General features: G+C 34.2%; 1 protein-coding gene across 1 annotated transcript in view; it reads right to left on the bottom strand.

The window, feature by feature from the left end:
* Positions 1-2,662: 2,662 nt before the first annotated feature.
* LOC127863798 (uncharacterized) overlaps positions 2,663-27,636 on the bottom strand; it is a 36,453-nt gene continuing 11,479 nt past the window's right edge. Inside the window, exons 7-31 of the mRNA XM_052403457.1 lie at positions 27,100-27,306; positions 24,882-25,088; positions 23,427-23,633; positions 23,037-23,219; positions 21,485-21,586; positions 21,113-21,213; positions 20,659-20,841; positions 20,345-20,452; positions 19,823-19,943; positions 19,617-19,709; positions 19,255-19,327; positions 19,004-19,100; positions 18,860-18,903; positions 18,553-18,664; positions 18,116-18,219; positions 7,822-7,924; positions 7,410-7,560; positions 7,165-7,234; positions 6,969-7,035; positions 6,728-6,813; positions 5,909-6,035; positions 5,499-5,540; positions 5,197-5,283; positions 3,740-3,980; positions 2,663-3,473 (exon numbers count right to left, since the gene is read on the bottom strand). Of these exons, the coding sequence (XP_052259417.1) occupies positions 3,421-3,473; positions 3,740-3,980; positions 5,197-5,283; positions 5,499-5,540; positions 5,909-6,035; positions 6,728-6,813; positions 6,969-7,035; positions 7,165-7,234; positions 7,410-7,560; positions 7,822-7,924; positions 18,116-18,219; positions 18,553-18,664; positions 18,860-18,903; positions 19,004-19,100; positions 19,255-19,327; positions 19,617-19,709; positions 19,823-19,943; positions 20,345-20,452; positions 20,659-20,841; positions 21,113-21,213; positions 21,485-21,586; positions 23,037-23,219; positions 23,427-23,633; positions 24,882-25,088; positions 27,100-27,306 (2,969 nt within the window). The 3' untranslated portion in view covers positions 2,663-3,420. The remainder of the gene's footprint in view (positions 3,474-3,739; positions 3,981-5,196; positions 5,284-5,498; positions 5,541-5,908; positions 6,036-6,727; positions 6,814-6,968; positions 7,036-7,164; positions 7,235-7,409; positions 7,561-7,821; positions 7,925-18,115; positions 18,220-18,552; positions 18,665-18,859; positions 18,904-19,003; positions 19,101-19,254; positions 19,328-19,616; positions 19,710-19,822; positions 19,944-20,344; positions 20,453-20,658; positions 20,842-21,112; positions 21,214-21,484; positions 21,587-23,036; positions 23,220-23,426; positions 23,634-24,881; positions 25,089-27,099; positions 27,307-27,636) is intronic.

The raw sequence follows: 27,636 nt of genomic DNA, 5'->3' as shown, positions 1-27,636 counted from the left end.
AGCTTTAATACCAACTCGCCAAATCAAAAACATTCTCGCAAATTTTGATGGAAACATACATAAATCTTTGACATTAAACAAAGTAAAAGTACTTAACATGTATACACATTTTATTTCTGCAACCATACACAGATATCAGTTCCTTGGACTATAAGGACCCACATCAGGTTGATTGACCATCTTCATCTACAACAAGTTTTAGTCTCATTTTAAGGAATTTTCCCATAAATTCACTGTTTTCGTAGAAGGATTTAAAATCCGTGTTTTCTAACTAAACTGTTAACTTTGCTTAATCTTTTGTATTATGTATATTTTGTGTTATTTCCGTCTGTGGTCATAAAGTGAATAGTCGACTGTTTCACTTCCTTTGTACCAATACCATCCGCGTATCTGTATATACCAGTCTACATACAAGGTGCGCGCTTACGCATAAGGGTACTTGGGCGTTCTATAAATTGACCTAAGATTTAGCGATCATGACGTCGAGCAGCATTATACCTACTCATTTCTTTTCACTATTTATTTACTTGCAAAAAATACTAGTGGCTTAAAACTTAACTCGCAATCGGTATTTTTTACTCGCATTTTGCGAGTGTACGAGTGTTAATTTCGAGCCCTGTCGTATCTCATTCAACCCCTACTCTGCTTACAGTTCGAAACGTCTCGTACTTCAAACCATACTCTGTTTACAATTCGACGCGTATCGTACTTCAAACCCTACTATGTTTACAGGTCGACGCGTATCTTACTTCAAACCATACTCTGTTAACAGATCGACTCGAATCGTATTTCAACCCTTACTCTGTTTAAAGGTCGACTCGCATCGTACTTCAAACCCTACTCAGTTTACAATTCGACTCGTATCGTTCTTCAACCCATACTCAGTTTACATGTCGACGCGTATCGTACTTCAAACCCTGCTCTCTTTACAGGTCGAATCGTATCGTACTTCAAACCCTAACCTGTTTACATGTCGACTCGTATCGTTCTTCAAACCTTACTCTGTTTACACGTCGACTCGTATCGTACTTCGAACACTACCCGTTTACAATTCGACGCGTAGCGTACTTCAAACCCTACTCTGTTTAAAGGTCGACTCGTATCGTATTTCAGCCCCTACTCTGTTTACAGGTCTATTTGTATCGTACTTCAAACCCTACTCTGTTTACAATTCGACTCGTATGGTACTTCAAACCGTACTCTGTTTACAGATCGACTCGTATCGTACTTCAAATCCTACTCTGTTTACAATTCGACTCAAATCGTACTTCAATCCCTACTCTGTTTACAGGTCGACGCGTATCGTACTTCAACCCCTACTCTGTTTACAATTCGACTCGTATTTTACTTAAACCTTACTCTGTTTACAATTTTACGCGTATAGTACGTCAAACCCTACTCTGTTCACAGGTCGACTCGTATCGTTGGGATGGTTTCAGTGTACGTTATTTTGCAACAAACCGTAAGCCGATTCTAATGTTGTGATATAAAAAAAAACGATATTCCAAGAGATATTTCAATAAAATGAATGTTAATAATACAGAGATAATGTCTGCATTATGACGCGCAGTAAAAAAATAATTTTGCAACAGGGAAAAGTAAAAAAATATGTTTAGGTTCGGTAAATTTCGCATGAAATTTGTATTCATAAGCCTGCTAGCTGCACTGAGTTCAACAATTCATGTGACGTCGATAAGATTGTAAATTCTATACTAGAATAAATATATTTAAATTATTTTAACACTACTTCCTGCTCGCCGATTCCTCGACCGGAAGTAGCGGCGACAACGCATCCGTGGAACTTAGGAAAGGATATGCACTGAACATGAGAGGTGTCTCATGTTGTTCATGTTCGCCGGGAAATCACAAAGTACATTAAATGTATATGTTATGTCTAAGTGTTATAATATATTGAAAACATCAATTATATTAAAATCATAATTTGTCGATGTGCAATAATAAATCGCACGAGTTTAATTGTTGAATGCTACGCAATGAAACACAACAACTGCACTAAACTTGATTTTAAACAAATGCACCTTTATTTATTTCTGGTAATATTTCTTGCATATCATATTTTTAATATGAGACATATTTTCGGATCTGAAACAGCGGCGTTCAAAAATGAATAATGTGCCGTGCATACGGAGATTGCGTTCTTTAATAACGTTCTGGCGTATTGGCGAGGTTTACACTACAATGCACCAGAACGACAAAACATTTGACAAATGTCATGCACGCCGTTGAAGCACCCATTGTGTGCTTATGGCGGATAATTTGGTCATTCGGTCGTGTTGGCGGGTTTGATGGTCACCGACACGACAACCTGCATTGTTTTGGAATACTTTTACAGTAACATGCGCGAACTAAGTCGACACGACCTTTACTTTTTGCAGGTCCGTGCCGTTTTCCTGTCTTCAGTATTACTGGATGTTTGTTAAGTTGGTTTAAGGGCTCGAACATAACCGTATGTGGAATCATGCCATCAGTTGTCGTCGAATCCTTTTGTAAAAAAAGTCATGATATCAACAGGATCTCGATAAGGATCAAGTTTTCGATAAAGTATTGCTTGTGTTGATGGTTCAATCATTGTTAAAATACAGTACTGCGAAGCACAATCGTTTGTGCTCACCTTAACAACGAGTCGGTGTGTATGCGGCTGAAGAGGTGGATTTTCCGAATCAAGAAACAAACGAAACGTATCAAAACGAAGCAAGAAGTCTGTATCATACATCATTTCGGCTTTTGTAGTGCCCTCGATTTGACTTCCAACTATATAAGCTCGTATATTATGCAACAATGTGTTTAACTTCACAGTAATTGCACGTTCAACAGAGAACAATACTTTCCGTCTAAATTGAATTAAATTTTCACTGACAGCAACATCATCAAGAACACGTGAAAGTATATCTGAGAAATCTCTATCATGTGGCACACAACTTTCACCATCTTGGGTTGTTTTCCACACATTCCGTTCTTTCCGTGATGACTGTTTATATTTGCCTTCAACTATGTAACAAATATTACAGTATATAAAACAAGTTAACTAATATGGAATGTCTATGTGTTATATTATACAAAATAGAGTTGTAGTTGTGCAGTATTGCGTGACGGTGAACTGAAAAAATCCATATTGAACGAGGCGACATCACCCATGTGAGATCGCATAAAACTCTTGCATAAATATTCAAATATCATACATGTTAGCGGTATGAATTTCTAAACTGTCTTTCAATGTTTAAATACTAAATAATATAAACCAAACAACCTTTTATTTTCGTTTATTATGTCCGTGAAATATTTTTCTTAACAGCATTATGCGCATGGACATCGGAGACTTTTCGTGGTTTTATGAGACTTTCCAAACGGTGATGTATTCAAAAATCCGCAAACATGTTTGATTTAGTTACACTTAAACATCTATAACACTTCGCTATAGAAGTCTTGTTGTGTCTTATTTTCCATTCCGACGTCTGAAATACATGCAATCATAACTAATTTACAAATGCTTTAGCATATTGTTTTATAGGTATGTAACTAAATGAATAATGGGGATGAATTTGAACTGGGATACACAATACATTAAACTACCAAAAAATTGTAAACTTAATTTATAACGACATAAGAAATAACTGAGTAAAATCATGTTTTGTTTGTTTGAATGTCACATATATTGTTGATTAGAAAAACATGAAATACAATATCATATATAGTATAATGTTGTATTTTTGTGTATTACCATTCCTATCTGTGTTCACCGATTTCGCATCATCTTTACTTTGAATCGTCTCTTCATTAGCGCTTTTCTCAAAGTGTTCAACGATATCATAGATGTGTTCTTCTTTGTCAGTAACCTCAGTTGTTTGCATTGGTTTTCTGTCAGGCAAGCCGCTAAAGCGTGTATTGGCCAATGCGTCAACTGATGGTATTCTGGATTGGTCGTGTACGGTCATGCATACTTCGCTGTGTTCCGTAGTTATCTATAAATGAATGTGATTACTCAGCGCTTATATTTTATTAGCACAATCATAAAAAAGTTTATCTCGCACATTATTAACATGATTGCATTATATATAACGGGGATATAACATTCAAAACAACACCGCTATGAAAGTGATTAAATGAATCGATTCGTTGGGTGTGATTTCGTTATATCAGGTCAGCAGCGGATAGTATATTACCATGAGACTGGATATAGTTTCTTATATCAGATTTTTTCCATTGTATAATTTTCATTATATCTTTTGACTATATGTTGTCTCAATGAACAACGCTGTTATGTATTAGCAACGCATGTCAATTGGAGTAAACGGCTGTTTTCAAATATCAAATGGATACACACTGAATTCACTATTTATTCACAGACTTAGCTTGTGAACCAGAATGGGTGGTTATAAAATTAACTGATATTATTTCGTCTTACTGATTGTGTACATTGTATAACGTTTATGCAATACATTTTGGACTTGGGACTTGGGCTTGGATTTTCTTCTGTTTCCTTTATTACCTACATATTCATAAGAGTGTCTTAATTGAATGTACTCCTGTTAATAATACCCGAAAGGGGAGTTAGACAGTGTTGATAGATAGATAGATAATTTAAAATGTCTTCAATAATACGCAATTATTCCTTAATTTAATAAATACGTTCCTATTATAAAGGTCACGATGGTTCTAAGCAATTACTCTCGGCCCTCATGTGTGGTACGAAAGTTTGTGTTGAAATGCAAAGTAGTGTGATTGTTTCCCACCATCAAGAAAGGTAAACACGCAGGGGAAGGGGCAAGTTAATTTCTTGTGTTTTTTTGTGGTTTATACCATATAATATATTATTGGGAGATACCAAATTGCTAAATCATTCTATCCTATCATCAACAAGCATAGTTAAGTGAGACTCGCAATGCTTGTTATGAGATAGATTCCGTCTAATCATTTTTTATATGATACATCGCTTCCATATTGCTGCGTTCAAAATGTTTTATACCGATCATGCTATAATGTTTAGCCTTTACTAAAAGCACGGCGTTTGCAAAACAATCCGTACAAGTAATACTCGGTACAAAATGTCTATACGAGGTAAAGAATCGTTTGTATATCTAAAAAAGTTTAACACAATGGACGTATTTAAATTAACATTAAGATGACGTAGCCATGTAAACCAAACAAGGTCATGATAAACTGATATTGTCGTCTTACCGATCTTACTGAAGTGCTTCTAGATTTTAGGTAAGTGCTACTGGCGTACGACGACCTTTGTTGTTTTGTTTTATATGCTTTCCAAAGCTACAATATTTCAAATGTCTATAATTCATTTCTGAGCAGCATGGTTATTAAGCATAATAAACAAACATGGGTTACACATTTGTTTTACAAATAACATCTAAAGCTTGTTATTTTTATTTTTATAACCGAAAATGCAAGAACAATTTTAATTATTAGTTAATTGTTAGAATGGTTAAATTATTATTAACCAAATCAACATTTAAGTAAATAGTTACCGTTTTGTTGAAAGCACAATGGAACAAGAAAATCACAAAACCCTGAAAAAGATAGTCACATAAAAAAACATTGCAATCGTAATACTTCAACGCATTTCAATTAAATCTCATAAAGCATTAACAAATTGACGCATCGCTTGTTATTATTATATAGTACTGCAGAATCCATTATAAAATCATAGATCTAGTACGGACTATGCACATTCTGTGAAATTTGCAAGTTTTGATTTTCTTTTCTCATTCAAGTACAATATGTTAGGAGTACGTTTGCACTCGTATTAAGTGAGACAATTAATATATATCAACAATATAAGAATAGAAACGGTTGTGTTAAGAAAGAACATACACTATTGCGAGTGTATAAAGCTTCGTATTACGTAGTTATGGTGATTATTATTTTTATCGAGTACCTGCAGACTGTTGCACACAGCGAAGGCGTACTGTACCCAGGCCATGCTTTCGTCCAGATAGAAAACCCCCAGAACCCACGTTAGTCCCATTAAAGGTAGTAGTACTACTAGACACCGCACTGCTGATCTGGGTAGATAATAAACTTTACATGTATGTATAGTTTGTCAAGTCTTGGTACGTACAGTAACATTATGCGACCGATTTGGCGTATTAACACATGCATTAGCTGTTAGTATTATGAGGTAGATCTACTAGAACGGTTATTTATTAAAACAAACTATACGTACAATTGAGGATGCATTCAGTTAAAACATATAATAATGCACATATTTAAATATTAGTCCACACTAGAATAGGTTAAGAAATATACCGAACGCTTCCTGTTAGCACGCCATTGTGCATGTCTTACAAAAATGCACTTTAAGACCTTTTGACCCACAATGTTGTTTTAATAGTTTCTGCAATGTCATGTTTTTTTTCTGTATGCACTTAATATGCACTGCACATGTGTCAGTTCAGAAACTATATTTTCCACTTACATGTTTTATGCAATATTCGTTCTTGTCGTGTTTGCTTTGCATATACTTATAAAACTTTATATTGGCCAGATCTCAAACGCTGACACACTTATGTATCCATGTTTTTTTTTAATTTTGACTTTTACATATTTTTCATATTTTACTTTAAAAAGCTTTGATGCGTCATGTGGGTGGATATTCACATAGCTCAAGCAATCTGTAATACGCGAGGGAAACAGACAGATTGAAAACAAGAATGTGTAACACTGACAAATTGAGAAAAATTCACCAGTCCTTTACTTTGATCTTTCAACTGTTGACTTCTTTGCCATTGCATACGATCTTAGTGTTGCCCTTATCACAATCACTAGAATGACGAAGTTGACCTGCAGTACAACAACCTCGCTATTTAAATACCTAATAAACACAATTGTAATAAACACTATTATAAGTTCAACGGAATAATGCATAGAACATCTTTTTTAATTATGGCTTAAATGGTATCGCGCTTTATAGTAATTTTTGAGATCGTAAAACATACCAAGACCACTAGCAGTGCTGGTCCAACAAAGGCCCAAATGACACCTTCCTTGATGGTCAACCAGCATCTTAAGTTGTAAAAAATTATAATTATTCAAAATATTTATTTAAGGATATTTTCTTTTAAATGTGAATGTTATATTCCGAACGAGAAAACCTATAAGTTAGCTTTAAAATCAATGTTGTGTGTCACTTACGACTGTTCGTTGCCGTATCCTTCTGTTTTGGTAACACCAAGCGTAGTTCCAACGATCACAGCAGGAGCAACTGAGCGTAAATCAACATTAAAGTATAGATATCAAAATGTCGTATATTGTGAACTGTTAACAAGCAGTGCATTTATATAATCCATAATCATCAATCTCCGTTTTCGAATTAAATTTAGACATACTTAAATAGGATTTTTTTATTGCATGATGTAATGAATTTCATTTATAATTACCCCAAGCTGCAGTCAGCATCCATTTCAATTTCGATTTTGTTTTAAAGACAATTAATATAGAAACGGCGATGTCGATACCTTCTACCAGCATAAGGGAGAAAACTACCAGGTAAATGTAGTGCAACAAAGACGCCACGGTTGTGCACACGATCTTAAATTGAAGAAAAAAACAACACATTATCACCATGGGGCACAATATCAAGCAAACTATATTGTGTTGCTCAGTTTACATTAAAATAATACTTTCAGCTTGAAACAACGTGACATTATCATTTTTGTATTTTATCAATCGAGCTTTTGAGGCTTCGCACTAAAATAATATTGACACAAGCCTTGTTTTCTATTCTAGATCGCCTATAAAAATAGTATAAGAAATAATGAGAGCTACTATTATTAGAAAAATAATTCATGCCTTGTTTTCCGTTCTGTCGATGCCGCCAATAAACATAACGTAAGAAATGATGATAGCTATAGACAAATTCAACAGCACTGCAACACGTCGTTTGCCAACATACCTGAAATAAATGTTTCAATGTATAGAAATGCTACTAGTTACACGCCTGTTAACGGTATAGCACATGGTATGGAATGAGTGCTGTATTGGACGTCATCATTGATGACGTTCAATCGAACGAATGATAAAGGGGGCTAAGTTTCGTTAAGTTGAGGCATATAGCCGCGATTTGGGTCTCTTGAATACTGGCCTAGCACGTTTGCTGAAATTTGACATGTATATGGACAAGAATGCGATCTACCTGTTGGCGTAGGCGTTATACCTGGGAAAAATCAGGTTTTCGAGTATTTTGCGTTAAAATATTTTTTATGGGAAAGGGCACGCGCTCAAATAAACATTGTGACGTCACTTCACAAAAAGCGCTAGAGATCCGCCATCTTGTAACGCGACAAAGAAACTCAGTGTTATTAATTCAATAAACACAGAAAAATATGATTGTGTTTAATAATCATTAATACAATTGTCTATATTTTGTGCAGTGGATGTTTATTCAGACAGATACGGCAGAATTATGTAAGTATCTTTGTGTACTTTACAGTAGATTTGATAGTGGTAAACAACTGCGTACCGGTAAAGTTCAATCTAGCCGATTTTACTACGCAAGAAATTTAAGTATCTCACTGGCAAAATGAGCTTGACACATAAACAACAACCGGATCCGATTTACATTCACATAATATTGTGGGAATCCGATGCAATGCAAATTACTAATGTTTGATAACGTTTGATGAATTCGTTATATCAATATGCATTAACTTTCAAGGGGAATAATTTTAATTGAAATGTGCGATTCAATGACAGTGTTATATTGGGATACTAAGTCGTTTAGCCGTTATCATGATAAGTATTTAGTTTGTTGTGTTTCATTTTCATTAAAACATAGTTTTACTGTTTTATCCTTAAAGTAAAACAGTTCAGTAGTCATTATATCTTGAATTTTAAATATTGAAATAGATGTCGGATATTTCATATTTTCGGACGTTGCTACGTAAGCTAGTTGTCAATATAATTATTAATATACTGATTTACCTTTTACGCATACAGTTGTGCAACTGTTGTCTACGTAATGATACGCTATTTAATGTCTATAATGTCTTCCTGCCCCTGATGATAATAAGTCTTTAACTCAACAAACCCCAGCAATGTCAATGGTCTGTCAACATTAGAAAAATATTAGCTAAAGAAACTTCAGCGTACAATTTATATAGTATTGACATACCTGTACGCTCAAGCCAACCCTGTATCGAAAGTCAACCAGAGTGGTAACATATTTATGTCACGCTATAAATCAAAGAATACTCATTTTCTTGGATACATTTCTACATATATTGATGAATGAATATAAATTACTGCACCGAGGAATATTTTAAGGTTCAAATGTTTCAAATGCATCTTACAATAGATGAAAATAACTCTCATCAGTCTGAAATTCACAATTTTGACACCATTGTCGCTTTGTCCAAGACAAGTTTTAATTTGGATACTTTCGAACGACCTTGACATTTTTTTGCTGAAATTGTAAACATCACTTTCGTTTTGTGAAATCTATTATTTGTTATTAACAACATAAGTCTGGTGGATTATAAAACTGATTTCAGTGTGAATCGGGTAGTTTTAAATATTTACTTTTAGTTTGTATTTACACTACAATTTGTTCACAAAACAAGCCAGAATATTCTAAAATACCGGGAAATGTCATTCTGAATTTGAAAACACTTGAGCACATGGTATGTTACTAAAAGTAGAAATACCATCATATGACCGTGAAATCTCGGGAGATTCGCATTTCAAGAAAGTCTGTCACATCGCTGTTTTTCTCCATATGTAAGAGCAGAATAGATAAATTTTAAATGTTTAAGATAGTAGTTTGTGAAAGAATGTATCAGTTAAATGTGAAAAATGTCAATCTTTCCAATCAAGTGATTGATATGGGCCAATAACTGCATTTAAAAGCTGTTTTGGACCGGTCTTTGTTAACTGTCCACTTTCGGGCATTTTCTGGTTGACTTTCCTAATGGGGTTGGTCCATAACTATAAAGTCGCGCCAGTCAAAAGTCATAAAAAGCGACATTTAAAGTTATGGTAGCCAGAATTAGAAAAATATGTACAACTGAGCAATCAATCATGACAGACTGATGTCTCAGGTTAGTGCAGTGATTTTTCCACCAGATTCTCACCAAGGTGATCCCGGTTGATTTCACCACAATTGAATATATGTCAGTACACAAATAAATTATACAGCAGGTAATGACAATCGATAAATGTCTTAGTTTTAATTTAATTGTTCGCACAAATTTGGACACTCTTTGTGTCTGAGATATGTTGGGTTAAATGACCTTTACAACAAAACATACATCTCTGAATCTGCGATACATTACAGTTAAAGTTTAACACATGTAAAATACCAGTATTCAGATCTGAAAATATCCTTAAAAACTCGTATGGTATGAAATACATATATCTTGTGACGTATTTTCATTTTAAATCTTATATTTGATGACTACTTGAATTTAATGACGACAAGTCGGACATGCAGTTAAATATTTTAATACGTCTATCGTGTGACATAATTTCATTTAAACTCTAGATTGTAACGACATTAGTCTGACGCGTGCGGCGTTATTTTGTTTAACAGTAAAACAAAAATTAAGTAGACTATCAAAAAAATACAAAAAGTGTACTTGTAAATAAAAACTCCTTCATTCCGTATAAAGATTGTACGTTACAGCAGAGCTCCAGATAACTTTTCTGAGTAATTTGGTTAATACCCACTACTTTTGAGTTCAATTGGGTATTTTCATATTCAATTGGGTACAAAAAAGTCGGTACCCACTACCGGGTACTTTAATTGACAATTGGGTACCTTTGTTTTAAAATTGGGTATGTTCATTGTCTTAAATTCTCACCTGCTTACCTGAATAAGCTGGTTGTAGTTCCACTCTTAATTGATTAGTTTCAGAGATTTTGTGTAATTATGTAGATGTATCCATAATATACAGTCTTGATTTAAAAAAAAAGTTCAACGATTTTTTCCACCAGTTTTCTTACAATGTAAGCACTGACAGCGATTGCCTCCGACATAATATCGTCAAGAATTAGTTTCACTATATTTTCCGCTTTTGATTTTGTGTTGCCTGCGGTTAAATATCTTAAAATTGAGTTTCTTTGTTCCTAGGATACGATGTTTCCATTTTTAAGGCCTCACGGTTTCGACATTTTCACAACAATAACACGTAGTCACAAAGACACTTTTTTCCGTACATATTATTGTGCTGAAGGTTATACTGAAAGCACTTGGACAAAGCGGAAAGAATCCGGGTATATCTGACCAGGGTATTTCCGGGACAAATTTACTCGTTATGCAAAGGAAAAATATGATATGCGTAATCGGCAATTTCAATTGGGTTTCGGAACGCATGGTTTTATTTTTCTATGCGTAATCGGCAATTTTACATTGGGTATTTACACAAATGCGCACCTTATCTGTAGCTCTGTTACAGTAATCTGTGAAACAAAGTCGTTAATAAAACAAAAAAATATGTTTGACCACAACGGTGGCTAATAATGTTTACGAAAAATACAAACAATATAGATTTATCTATTACATAACATGTTAGAATTTTATTATGCATTTATAATCACTCATAAAGAGATTTCAATAAACAGTTACATGCATAGACAGTTTTTTTAAGCCAGCGTCTTTTGAATTCAGAAAATAATCAAGATAAACCATAAAATTGGGAAAAATAGATAGTAAACCATAAAATTGAGGAAAATGAGGCATTATTAATATGATTATAAATAACAGAATTACAATAATATTGTTTAAAAGTGCATGATTGAGTGCATTTTAAAATTTATATTATAAAATGCTGCTTGAATTTATTTTTACCTTTCATATGTAAAAAAAGAAATATTATCTGCTAATGCAAAATATGCGTAAGCTGGTTTATGGTCATTTTGTAGCAAAAGAGAAGAAAATAAGTGCATTAAATAAATGAATTCATATTTTTGTATCTGGAATAGTTGTACTTTAAATAGATCCTCCACCCTTTTATGGCCGAATAAGGGCTAAATTGCTTTCTGACTTGAAATGAAAAGGCATATTGGTTGATCGTGTAGCGTTTATGTGCAAAATTTGAGAGCCAATCGATAAAGCTTGTTGATGCCAAAACAGGTAATAATAATAATTTATTATCAGGTACATGTACACAAGCAAATAAGTATATTTAACCCTTTCAGTGCAGGAACCGAATTTTAAAGGCCTTTGAAAACAGTTTGGATCCAGATGAGACGCCACAGAACGTGGCGTCTCATCAGGATCCAAACTGTTTGCTATTCTGATAGTATTCTTTGAAAAAAATTTGAAGAAAATGCTTATTTTAGAAATTCAGCAGACGACATTTTAGCAGACGACAAATTTCCCAGCATGCAAAGGGTTATTAAAATGCTTAAGGTGTGGAAGACTCATAATCAGGTTTGGTGTCCCTCAAACCCTAAGCGTCTTGTAATTCCTTATGCAGTTTGTATAGATAGTGCCGCATCCTGACACGTAAAGCTTGTGCTTTGTTGGCAGCGTTAGTTGGCTGTTAACAGGTTCATTGTGGTTATCTCCACCATCAGTCTGTCCGTCTGTCCTAGCCACTATCTCCTACACCATAAGCACTAGAACCGTGAAACTTAAACACATGGTAGCTATGAGCATTATGTGCGACCCTGCACTATTTGGAATTTTGATCTGACCCCTGGGTCAAAAGTTAAAGGGGATGGGGTGGAGACGGGTCAGAGATTTTCACTCATTTTTAGCTCGACTAATATATATGAAATATATATAATGGAGCTATCATGATCACGTCGGCGTTACCGTTAGCGTGCACATGTTAAAGTTTGTGTACTACCCCAAATATTTTCTTTGTCCTTTAACAAATTACTTTTATATTTTGCATACATGTACTTCTTTACCAACATGACCCTTATCTATAAACAAGAGCAGACAACTGTATCAAGCATTTTGACAGGATTATTGCCCCTTTTATACTAAGAATATGCATACACTGTCACTCCAATATAACGCGGATGACGGGGTCCAAGCCACGCAACAGCGTTATAAACGGAAAGCGTTATAAGTTTTGAGCTAATTTATTTAAGGGGCTATAAAACAGGTAAAGTATAGCCTATAATATAGGTCTTGTGTATCTGCATGCTGTGTTGTCAACCGCAAATACATGCATGTAAACCGAATCGAGCGATAACAGTATAACTACCGCTTTTCTAATGTGCACATTTATCCGATAAATCAATATAATTACATCACTTACGAAAAAATAATGTTTAACATTTATGACAAGAAATATGTTTACGAACTTCGTAAACAAATTCATATGCCTACGCCATTTTTCAGAAAAATTAGTACAGTGCATTATGGGACAAAGCTTTCATTGGACGAGCGAATTTAAATTTAGATTGAATGCAATACGAGGCAATACGATACATGTACAAAGAAATGTTTTATTGCGTCATACGCAGCATGTAAAAAACGTGCTTTCCGTGGACTTTCTGATAACTGGCAAAAATTTAAGTGTATCTCTGTTAACTATTACACTGCGTTAGCATGTAAATAAATCGTCAGGATTTTTAACCAGGTTTTCCAAAGGAAAAAAATGGTTATTAGATTGGCGAATGCGGGCGGGCTGGCGGAACAAGCTTGTCCGGGCCATAACTATGTCGTTCATTGTCAGATTTTAAAATCATTTGGCACATTTGTTCACCATCATTGGACGGTATGTCGCGCGAAATAATTACGTCGATATCTCCAAGGTCAAGGTCACACTTTGAGTTCAAAGGTCAAAAATGGCCATAAATGAGCTTGTCCTGGCCATAACTATGTCATTCATTGTGAGATTTTAAAATCATTTGGCACATTTGTTCACCATCATGGGACGTTGTGTCGCACGAAAGAATCACGTCAATATCTCCAATGTTAAGGTCGCCACGACTAAAAATAGATTTAAAAAAAAAAAAAACTTATAAAGGGGGTTAATTTTGTTTGTTCATTTCAAAAGTTCAGTTTGACTTTTCTCCCTTTATCAGATTTTTTTTTCACAATGAAAACCTGGTTTTGTGACAATTTTGTCCCTTGTTAAATGTATTTTTCGTATACGTACTGAAACATTAAACACACACAAAGATAACTTTATTTATCAAGCATGTGTAGCATATAATAAACAATAACACACTTACACAGCCATATTTTATACCAACGAAATACAATACACGATAAATACGGAACATAAACAGGTAATAGTTTTAAATAACTTTAATTTGATAATTATTCCGCTTGCACTTGCCTTATTGAAATTAGCGCATCGAACCGCTCTGATAGGGAATACATGTAATAAACACAGACTCGCTTGTTTTCACACCTTTATTGACATTACACAACAGATAAACACCAATTAGCTGTCGAGTGTCGTTTAACCTCTAATCGATTAAAATCAGTTAAACGGGCGGATAAAGCAATCAAGCTGTGATCGCCAGCTTCTTTGAATTTATGAAAATACATGAAGTTGCATAACATGGATTTGAATCAGAAATGGAAGGTTGGAGAAAAAAAGGGTTCCAAGGATCCCCCGCGTTATATTGGACACAGCGTTATAACGGACCTCACTATATTGGAGTTAAAGTGTATTATTGATAAATCTATGTTAAAGTTTGCATACCACCTCAAATATTTTCTATGTCCTTTGACATATTGCTTTCATATTTTGCATACTTCATAACCAACATGATCCCAATCTATAAACAAGAGCAGACAACTGTATCAAGCATTTTGACAGAATTATTGCTCTTTTATACTTAGAATATGCATATTTTTGATAAATCTATGTTAAAGTTTGCATACCACCTCCAATATTTTCTATGTCCTTTGACATATTGCTTTCATATTTTGCATGCTTATTTACCAACATGATCCCAATCTATAAACAAGAGCAGAAAACTGTATCAAGCATTTGACAGAATTATTGCCCCTTTTATACTTAGATAATTGAACATTTTGCTTAAATTGCCATAACTTCTTTATATATGATCACATTTGATTCATACTTTGACAAAACAACACTTACCTGACATACCACAATGCACTGCACCCAAACTATCCCCCATGCCCCACCCAAAAATTCCCCCCCCCCCCCCCCAATTTTATTTTTATAATTATTTTTGAAACTTCATCTTTTAAATTACCACCAACCCACATAAACCACCCCTCTCCATGATGGCTTACATTAACCTGTCAAGCACTCGAAATCTCTTAAGACAATAGTTACGGTCAATCTCAACCATGCATGGCCGCATTACCAAACCTGGGGCGCCCCCTGGGTCAAACATGCGGCGTGGGAATACGCGTCGGCCTCTGCCGCACCATTCTTCACCAATTGACTTCAAATTAATACTTAAGATTTCTTATGACAACACAGTGTCTCGACCATCCATGTTCACATTACCCACCCCAGGGCCCCGCCCACTTTGGTGGTAAAGATCCCAAGCTATTTCAGCATAATTAAAATCCAAGCCATTTTTGTGGTCAAGACCCAAGCTTTCTCACCATAATTAAAATCCAAGCCAGTTTGGTGGCAGAGACCCCGAGCTATTTCAGCATAATTAAAATCCAAGTCAGGTTAGTGATCAAGATCCTGAACTATTTCGGTATAATTAAAATCCAAGCCAGTTTGGTGGTCAATTTTTGTGGTAAAGACCCCGAGCTTTCTAACCATAATTAAAATCCAAGCCAGTTTGGTGGCGGATACCCCGAGCTATTTCAGCATAATAAAAATCCAAGTCAGTTTGGTGGTCAAGATCCTGAACTATTTCGGTATAATTAAAATCCAGGCCAGTTTGGTGGTCAAGACCCCAAGCTCTTTCAGCATAATTAAAATCCTAGCCAGTTTCGTGGGGGAGACCTTGAGCTATTTCAGCATATTTAAAATCCAAGTCAGTTTAGTGGTCAAGATCCTGAACTATTTCGGTATAATTAAAATCAAGGCCAGTTTGGTGGTCAAGAACCCGAGCTTTTTCACCATAATTAAAATCCTAGCCAGTTTCATGGCGGAGACCTCGAGCTATTTCCGCATATTTAAAATCCAAGCCAGTTTGGTGGTGAAGATCCTGAACTATTTTGGCATAATTAAAATCCAAGCCAGTTTGATGGTCAAGATCCTTAGCTATTTCAGCATAATTAAAATGCAAGCCAGTTTGGTGGTCAAGAACCCGAACTATGAGCATAATTCAAATCCAAGCCAGTTTGGTGGGAAAGATCCCGAGCTTTTTCAGCATAATAAAAATTCCATGCCAGTTTGGTGGTCAAGATCCTGAGCTATTTCAGCATAATTGAATTCTAAGCCAGTTTGGTGGTCATGACCCCGAGTTATTTCAGCATAATTAAAATCCAAGCCGTTTTGGTGGTCAAGACCCCAAGCTATTTTAGCATATATTTTTTCGGCATAATTTTTTCTTACCCAATTGTTTTCGTACACACATTTTTTTGTACCCATTTTTTTCTGTTTTTTGACTGAATAATGCCCCCTTTTATAGTTAGAAAATTGAAAATTTGGTTAAGTTTTGTGTTCAGGTCTACTCTTATCCTATTTGTGTTAAGGTCTACTCTTATCCTAAAGTATCAAAGCTATATCGTCTACTTAATGTTATAAGTCATGTAACTGACATTTTTAAACATTTTATTTCTTTCCCATTTTTGTTTTTTTATTAAGGCGACATACATCAACTGTTTAATAATAATTATTAAGTCTACCTTTTTGGTAAAAATAATGTTTTTTTAACCAAATTTTCAAGATGGACATTACGGACACATGTCATTTGCTGAATGTAAAAAGTAGCATAACTAATATTTAGTTAAATTTTCAGGAGAAGGAAAAAACTGCTTTATTGAAATAAAATAGGGATACTAACAGAGTAAAACAAACACATGGGATATTTTCAGATTTGAATACTGGTATTTTACGCATCTTTAGGCAGTTCTGTGTACCAAGGATAAATACAATACTTAAACATTCATGTACAATGCACAATACTAAAAACCTGAATTGTAACTGTAATGTTTTTCAGATTCGGAGATGTCTGTGTTGTTTCTAAGGTCATGTGCAAAATTAAGTTTATATGTTTATAGGTTTAAAATTGCAAATTGTCCTCTTACTTGCCCTTGTATTTCAAGATAGAATACTTTCCTTCCCAGAGGAAAGAGATCTGGGTTTGAATCCCAGTGGGGGCTTCAGAGGATGATTCATTTTAAGAAAAATAAATATATTTGCTTTACTTTGTCTCTAACTTAACCAAATAACTCTGACAATGCCTTTACAAGTATGCAGTTTTTGCTAATTCAATTATGCAAGAAACATGTATAATTTTAGGGTAGACTAAGACAGCAAACTAAGAATGGGCATCCATTTTAGTTTTTTAAGTCAAAACAACAATAAATGCATATAGGAACACATATTTAAATTAAAAATGCAACAATCAGAGGACATAATCAATTAAATAGTAAATGGCTACTTTAAATATTTTTGAGCACTGTTTGTTTTTCAGAGATTTGTGAATATGCCGTTTAATGTTCTTCCCATTGAACTAATGCAATATGTGCTATGGGACTGGAATCATATAGTGTTGGAAAGCTGATGTTTCACGTCCAGAGGGTCCTTGCTTCCTGAAAGCTGAAAATTGTATATGATCTCCCCACTCATTCCATCCCGCGAAACCCTTAAGGTGTCGCAAGTCTAGTAAGTAAATAAATATGGGACGAGTGAGTGGCCAACAATCAATTTTATACCCATTATCACATAGTACTGGAACAGTAAGTAGACGTGTGTCGAATTTATCTTACAGTGTACCATTTATTTCTTAAACAATAATGTATAAGGATTAGCCGTAGCTATACGGAATTTCAATATGTCATTTTGTTTACTTCCTTGACGTCATTAAACGTCAATGCCTGATATAAACTGCTACTGATTTATTATAGACAAATAATCGGTCTCCACGTGACCTGGTTTAGTCAATTAAAACGAGTATAATCTGTGAGGTAAGATGAAGTTACTTCCACATCCATTTATTAGCTTGTTTATAAATGAGTATATATAACATTATCGTTATTACGCAGGGCGAAAACAACAAATGAACGTACTTCCAAAGCACAATATGGACAATAACTGTCAGCCCCAATCCGGCCAATGATATTGAACAACCGACTATAGAAATGATGTCGATGTCTTTCGTGTTCACATTGCTCTGAAAAAAAGGAAATACATTTTAAGAACTACATCCAATCATTTGACCCATATTTTTTAAATAACATCTGTCATAATATATTATGTTTTATTTCAACATATTTGTTGAATTTCATCAAACAATAAAGTGTTGTCATTTTGTTTATTTTTCAGCTATTTTTAGTGTTGTTATCAGTTATTCGTTTGTGTATTGTTGTTGTTATTTTCAGAAATGAAAACAGCAAAAAAGCAAAACCGATGTGATAACTCGAATACTGTGATAACGTCGAACATAGATAAGTTTAATTAGCGACCCTTAGCAACTCTTAACCACGAGTTTGATTTAAAAAAATACCTGAATAATTGGACTCATGAGGACTGCAAAATTCGTCAGGTGCGTGCAACGACACGTTGCGCTAGAATGTTCTGAGGACAGGACTCGACATCCGGAGGTGTCCCAGGAAAAACTAGAACGTTTGATGAAAATACTGTAGCAATCTTTAAATATCTTCTTTTTAACATTTGCATTGAGATTTGTCGATTCATATATACAACTTTAATATAATGTTGAAAATGTTTAATAAATACGAATAAACTGTTCAAAGGAACCATAACCGTTAGAAAAAAAATGCGGTGAATCATCAGCGAAATACGATACATACATTGCGGCATTCCAAAAACTACAAATAGGTGGTGCATGTAGGTCCTGAAACATACAAAGCAACATGTTTAAACATAATTATCGCACGTTCATTACATCAAAACGCACATTTAAACAAATATGGAACAATTCGATGAGATCGTACCTGAGCGTACTTCATTGTTATGTCTACCACAAAGTCGGTGGTGTTTTCCCAGTTATCTAAGGTCACGGTCACAACTTCTGAATTTATAGTGGATTCACTAGAACACATTATAATAATACAATCAAGAGCAGTCAATGTATGTTCATACTTGCAATACTTAATTCAGAAACTAAAATGGATGTGATTGCTCGTATTCGTATGATTTGCTTGCTTTATAGAACCGTATAGACGCATGTTTTATATTTACAAACCTGTAATTTTTCAACACTGATGAAATGAGTCCTGTCAGATTTTTGTACAAAACTGCTCCGATGGAGAGCGATCCTAAAACAAACGTGTTTAAAGAGATAGCAATATAAGAAATACGTTGTCGTATGATATACGCGAATTTCCATAGATTACGTAAACACAGTTCAAATTCAAACTTCAAGACGAAGACACGTATGAGCATTACTGTATAGAAACAGTTTTAACACACACAGCACTAAATACAACAAGTGATAAATGGCAAATTCATTACTTATTTACTCATATATGGCATATGAACGTTTTGCAATTACAAAAATGCCTTTCAAAAAAGTATAGATGAACATGAAATAAATTGTGTACCTACCAATTAATGAAGTGTTCGGCAGAATTATAGAGCTTGAAAAATTTGGAAATTTCAACTCGGCTGCTGTTTTGTTTATCTGTGTGACATGCACGACTAAAACATTGCAAGAAACAAATTAAACATGCCATTTCGTTTCTAAACAGTCAATAAGTTCAAGGAACATTAGAATCTAAATACAAATCTATTTGGAGAAGACAAATGATTACCCATATTATACGTAGGTATAGTTTTACTGGTATCAGTCTCGTTTCCTAGTGAAAGCATTAAAATGTCTGTATATTTGTCAACCACATTAACAACTTTCATCGCACCATAATCAGCCGTACTCTGCAAAGATTAAACGAATTAAGGTAACATATAAGGTCATTAATGTATCACCACGACGGACGTGCTGACATAAGTCAACATAAGAGAATATAAATATTTTGTTATGTTAGAAATTTTTCTGATTAGAGTGAAGTGAGATAAAAATGAAGTCTTTATTGTGAAAACGGTCCTCAACAGTGAACGGCGTATGGACAAAAGACTACGCCGAAGAAATCCCCTAAATCATAAGATCACTGATCACTTTGTGCTCACTTCGTGCTCACTTCGTGCTCATGTTTGCTAATAAGCAGTTGATTTATTGTCTTGCTGAGGAATTGATTGCTGAATATAGTGACGTACGTTAGGGCGCACAATCCGTCTTTATGACGCAACTATGTAACCTATAAATCGCCTCATCGTACCGTGTTAGATCCGTCAGGTGGCACATCAGTTTCATAGTGGTCGTCCCCTGATTGCCATGACTCAGCGTTATCACTATCCAGTAAATTACTTGTTGCGGTAAAGAACGACTTAAAAAAAAGAAACGATAATGATTGTAGTAAATTCAAAAGGCCGTTTCTACAATCAATATTTACACGAGAAGCAATATAAAGCTAAATTATAAAATGTATCTTAAAATATCACAGGAAATGTGATTTTAATTAAATTCTAGTAAATTATCATGTAATGTACTTTTTACTCAACAGCCTTGATGAAATTAGGAAACATATCTTACATTGGCTTGCTCATGTGTAACCTCCTTGTAGTCACTGACGCTTGCTATCGTGTCCAGCATGTCAGTTATAGCGTTAAGTTCGCCAATGTAGGCTGTACCGTTTGCAGGTTTTGTTACATTAACTAGCTGATCAAGACTGTCGGTGATTTTCGCAGCAGTCGGTGATTCTTTGAGTCTTTCCACCTTGTTTTGATCAGAAAGTTAATTTACAACATTACAATTGCGACACCATGCAGTACGTGCGTTTTGGAATAAAGGTCGTTATTTGTATACGTTGGTTTAAATTCAGTAGTCAGTTTTGAAATGAAAACTAAAGACCATGCTTTACCTGAAACTTAATTCTGGTGTACAATTTACCTCGAAGCAGACGTAAAATGGAATAAAAATTACATTTGCATAACAACGTATAGTTTTTATGCAATATAACACTTATTGAAATATAATTAGCACTAACCGTTGATATTAATTCAGCTACGCGTTTGGATACGCAGTTGTAAAAAGGTTTGAGCCATTTTCCTTCCTGACTACATTGCCGACTTACTTTCCCGAAAAATCCTTCAAAATAGTATTACGTAAAATCCTACATTAAAATGCATGAGTTATAATTCCTGTTTGTTAAACTTTTCATTTAATATATTATTTTCAATATTCTCCCCTTGTTTTGTAACATAAAATATAGCGAATGTAATAATAAATAAACCATATAACGCTTAATATATGTGTTTGGCATGTGTACATATTTAGAACAGATTTCATAATACTTCTACAATGTAGTATGGACTGACAGAAACGTTATATATGTAAGAAAATTAATTTAATATTTTACCACTTGGACAATCATCCTCAACAATCCTCCCCGGTTGTGTTTCGTTCCAAGTTCTTTTTTTGGTATCCATGTCGATAGAACAATTACCAACATACTCTTGCACTTTAACCAATGGACAAACAATATTATTAAGACATTGTTTTTTAATATAAATTGGCAAGTAAACGACTTCTTAGTTCAACAAATAACCATTTGTAGCAGGCAACACAATACATTGAATTAATATAATCATCAAGTGAATAAGTGAAGAATGTAACATATACCTAATACATGCTGACAAAACACTTTGGAGTATTGTAGCAAAGCCAAATGATGGGATTGAAGATTGCTTTTTCATACCTCATGTGCAATGGGTTTGTTTTTTCGATACATCACACTCAAAGTACGGAATTCAGCACAATGTGAGTAACGTAACGACGTCTGGTGTCTATCAGTTTTGTAGACATAGTAAAACGATCAAAATATTCAAACAAGATGACCGTGAGGATCTTTTAATGCTCATCAGAGAAACTGTAGCTGAGTGGTATAACACTCGTAACCCCTGGTTTGGATTACTTTTGACGACAGTGGCATAACTTGAACATATGTTGCTATATAAGTCTGAATAAACAATTTACACAACCATACGAGTTTGGCAATTGTGTGTATCACAGATGCATAATTTGAAGAAACTTAGTAGATGACCAATATCTGATATTAACACACTTATCGACCTGTTCTTTTCAAAAGAAAATAATTTAAGTTATTATGCTTATAAAGCCTATATACAAATACTATATGAGCGGGTTAATTTGGAATCGAAAGGCAGGATGCGAATAAACTTGGTTTGGGGCCACTATGCGATGCTACATATCACATGCCAATCTTCTGGGCATTCCATTTCAGGAGATTATTAATTTTAACTGTTGAATATATACAGGTAAGAAAACATGGTTCTTCCAGGGCGGGGCAACTTTTGACCGCAGTTCAATGTCACATAACAAATACCAAACCGTTGGGCCTTGCGATTTTAGAAGAGATTGTATGTATCTATATACATATATGGAAACCAAAGTAACCAAAAGAACCAAATTTAGACCCCAGGGGTATGATATGTGCAAACTTGGTAGAGAAACACTAAAATATATTACACGATATTGAGAAGCAAATACCAAACCTCTGGGACTTGCGGTTTAACGGGAGATTTGTTTTTAAGAATTCGCTTATAACGTTTAAGGAAACCTTTCGGGTCCCCTCATCCAGGGGATGATTTAAACAAATTCGCAGAGAAACACAATGCCGTGTTACTTGGATATGCAATTATAGAGGAGAAGATTTTTAAAGACTTTTATTTTTAAACTTTTTTTGGCCACGTTAATAATCAACGAACCGAACCCATTTGAAAAACTTCAATAGAGGACTACCCATTGACAATTTCTGTGTAGTTTCGTCAACTTATGCCCCACCCGGGGAACATGTCGTACGCATGCAAGGATGAACGACGGAAATCACGGTAAATCAATAGCTCACCACGAGCATGTTTTGATCAGGTTAGCTTAACATTATCGCTTACACACAATGCATTTAGGTGCAGGTCCTGTCCATTGACCAGTAATCCTGCATGTTAATGTTGCCAAACCGACCAGCGTCGTGCCCGGTGAACAAGAAAACGTTGCCGTCGTGTTGGAGATTGCCTTTGATGGATTTGGCGCCAATTCGATTGTTAGATTGTCGTTAGTATCCAATACTGGGCATTCTTAAAATAAAATCTTAAATCGGCATTCATGTATATTCATTAACGTATAATGCATTGTTGTTGACATTGATAAGTGCCTGAAAGTGTTGTTCAAAGCACAATCACAAATCTCATATTTAATTAGATTATAAATAATCGATCTTAATAAAACTTCTGAATAGATTGTATTAATAACGATTGATAGTATACCTTCTAATTATGTATTACCTATTGGAACACACGCTGAATATGTAAGTGGACTCCATGTTCCATTCGCTGTACAAGTAGCAGATTCAAAACGTGTGTTGGTTTTGTTGACGACATGATACCCCGGATTACACGTCATTTCAGCATCAGAACCGAAAGTTGTCGCGTTTTTGTAAATAATTGGTTGATGGTTATCCAAACTAGAATCACTATACCACTTCCCACAATCTGAAAGATACAAAATAGGCATTTGTATTATATGCATCCCAAGGTTCATTGCTTTACAAATAAAATATTTGAACGAACTAAGACATTAGTTTGTGTGATCACACCCATAAAGTGTTATTTTAAGTGTCTGAATTTGTTTTTGAGACAGACGATTGAATCTTAAAGTTGGTATTATAAACGAATAAATCTTAAATATTCGTTTGATTGTTATTCGTAAAAGTATTTAATTTTACTTTTGTAATTGTTTGAATTAATATTCGGCGTTATTAAAACCATAACTAATACATAAACCGTTAATTTGTTTATTAATTGACATCAAATGGACACAAACAAATATAACAATTTAGTTATAGTTCAGTTAACATTATTTTTGTTAAAACGATGACAAATTGTGTTACTAGCTCTTGTGTGTATTATCGTGTATTATAAGTATTTAACAAACAGTTTTTATCACTGAGGACCTTCTGGCATAGACGAACCGCATAGAAATCCCTGAAACACATGGAGAACCGAAGCCGAAGCTCTAAAATAGGTAAGGGACCGAAGCCGACAGGTGAAAACCTAAGCAAAAAGAGATCTTTGTGCATTGTGCGCTCAGTTGAATAATCCATATTCGAATCTATGTTTCGTTGTTGCGAACAACTCATTCTGTTCCAAAAGGCCATGTTCAAAGAGAAACCCCTGTTAAAAGATTATGGTACACGCAAATAGGTCTTCGATTGGAATGTTTTCATGACCTCAATAACATCTTAATAACCTTCGATGATAATAACCGACCAGCCCTCTTATCTTAGTAAAGCAATATAAGCTTTCCACTGCGTTCAGTGATAGTATACATTCTTCAGGTAATGATGATGACAAGAAGATGTGCAGCCGAAAAATATTCAATTTTTGTATAATTATGTCTTTTCTAAAACCTTCTCAAAGCATAAAAGGTTATGATTTATTCACGTTCATATAAAGTTATTGTTTGCATTTGCATATAAAAATTACTTAATGCGCCATAATGTCCATAATATTGTATGGTTATGTGCGACGTGATAAATATGTAACTTCTTTAATTAAAAAAAATGTGTTTGTAAATAAAAACCTGAACATAACATCTATAACAAGACCACATTCATAAAAACGATTATAAACTTTGGAATATATCTGATACGACCGCTTCTATCTATTCACATTAAGTTTAAAAATCGCAGCTTGTATGTATTACGGTTGATATAAGCATACTTTCTAATGATAATTGACCTATTAAAACACACGCCGAACAAGTAAGTGTGCTCCATGTTCCATTCTCTGTACAAACAGCTGATTCAGATCGTGTGTTAGTTTTGTTGAAGACATGGTACCCCGGATTGCACGTCATTACAGCCTCAGAACCAAACGTTGTCGCGTTTATGTAGATTATTGCTAGTTGGTTATCAGAAATATTATCACTATGCCAATCTCCACAATCTGAAAGATAAAACATATACAAGCTTGTATTATTATCTGCATCAGTGACACTTAAATATCTAAATTGTTGCATCACTGACTATTTCTCTTATCTAACCAAAACAAAAACAGGATCTCCACAATGTTAATTGAGAATATACATTCATCAGATATTGATAATACCTAGAATCTGTACAACCAAAACACACGTTAATTTTTTAAATACAGTTATTGATTTTTTATCACATTTTTACGTCATAATCAATGCCTATATGCTGCTGATTTATTTACTTATAAAGATATAAAGTATAATGTTGTTGTTTGCATTTAAATATGAAAGATGTGTTTGCGCTTTAATTTTATTTATAGTTTAACGTTATATGCGTCATGATAACCATGTAACTATTAACAATTTTAAATGTCAAATATGTTCTTTAATAAAACCTGACCATAAAATCTATATCAATCAAGAACACATTAATAAAAACGATTATACACTTTATGATTTAACCGATAAGGGCGTTATCATCTACTTACATGTATTATATTTCACTGCTCTTATCAATTATTTATGTATTATTTCGAGAAAATGATGAGCCCTAAAACTAAAATATTTAAACTAGTTTCAACTAGGATGACTTATATGATAAACAACCAGAACCGCTTTGTCAGATGCATGGCTAGATTCAAAGGCACATAACTACTGGTAACCATTAACATTTTATTGTAGCTTTTTACGACCACGATTCTCTACGCGTAAAACAAATAGCCAGTGCGACGAAATATAAATAGATATTTAATTGTTGAATAAAATGTTCAGAATACCTAGGGTAATTTTATACTAATCGTGTGATAACACTCAACGAATAAAATATTGAAATAGTAAACTTCATAGTTACGTGGGGTAAATAAACCAGTGACATTCGGCGACATTGTCGCCTCTGAACGTTTCCGTAAAAATACTACCTCTATATGGGTATTACCAATACGCGTGAAGTGGACTGCATAATGTAATTTGTAAAAACAAATTGTCTGAAAATCCAACCTTGATCTTTATTATAGTGTTATACAAATGCGTTCTCTTTGACAATTTCCGCTTTTCGGAAATTTTTCGTTTAAATGATGTCTCTTCTTAGCAAAAATCCAGTTAAGGCGGTAAGTGTCGTCCCGGATTAGCCTGTCTAATCTGGGATGACAATTAACCCACAGGCATTTTACCCAGTTTTCTCAGAACACGACACATGAGACTCTCGAATTTTATATTTGGAATATAATATCAGATAGATGTCCTCTAAGAAGTTTATTCTACTTTTTCTCCTAGTTATTGCATGCCCTTGCGATCATATACCTGTTTTATATAGTCATTAGACGTATGTATTATATTCGATTCATACCTTTCGGTAAATAAGTGGAAAATACCATTGGATGATAACCAGATGTTGCTCGAATGAAATTATAATATTTAAGAATTGCACTATTGCTTGTTTCCACGTGTTATGTGGCTTTACTCAAATGTTTTGTTTTACCAAATGGTTAATAACCGAATCGTCGATGTGAAATTCGACCTGTTAAACACGCTTACAAATTTCTTTGGATTGTGGTAGGAAAAAACACGGTTGTGGACTAAATGATAATTTATATTTTATGTACGTCGTATGTTCAATACACCACACACATATTACGGAATACAACACAAAGTTAGTAACTTGCACATTATAAACTATTTATCAAAATATGTAAACAATAAGACCCTCTTTAATCGGCACACATTCATTGTTATCAGCGTATTAACAGTAACTTCTTAATTTTCTATTAATTTGATAATTTACTGAATGTTTGTTTTAAAGAATAGTTACAAATAATTATCCTCTTTAGTTTGTTTTGTTTTCAAATGATTTCGCATTATCACAACTAAATTAAACTTCTCCTTTATATGTGTGATATAACGTAAAATAATTGTATTCATGAGATTTGAAAATAGCAGATTGCAATAATTACGGTTGATATTTTATACTTCATTATCAGTATTTACCTATTGGAACACACGCTGAATAGATAGGTGCACTCCATGTGCCATTTTCTGTACAATAAGCTGATTCAGATCGTGTGTTTGTTTTGTTGACAACATGGTATCCCGGATTGCACGTCATAACAGCCTCAGAACCGAACGTTGTCGCGTTTTTGTATTTTATTTGATGATGGTAATCCGAATTAGAATCACTGTACCAACCTCCACAATCTGAAATATATAAATAAATATATGAAATATATAAATAAAGACCTTCGTATTAATACATGTATCCCAACATGCAACAATAGAAGAGTTAAACGCATTAAGGCATGACACATACATAAAGCGTAACGATGCGAAAACCATCAAGCATAAAAATATAATACAGGACAGACGCGGACTGTCATAATTTCAGCTTGACTGTGTCTTGAAATTGAGTCGAGCGTTGCCTTAAGATGTTTTGTAACGCCTCTAATGAATGTCAAGCACCGTCGCAAAAAGAACAAACGGAATCCACTGTAGCTTTTTAGTCCTTCAGGGTTCTTAACCTATTGAAAA

This window comes from Dreissena polymorpha, unplaced genomic scaffold (genome assembly GCF_020536995.1).
Source record: "Dreissena polymorpha isolate Duluth1 unplaced genomic scaffold, UMN_Dpol_1.0 chrUn039, whole genome shotgun sequence".
NCBI classification, from domain to species: domain Eukaryota; kingdom Metazoa; phylum Mollusca; class Bivalvia; order Myida; family Dreissenidae; genus Dreissena; species Dreissena polymorpha.
The sequence above is the reverse complement of the archived record's forward strand: the minus strand, read 5'-3'. Positions and strand labels throughout refer to the sequence as shown.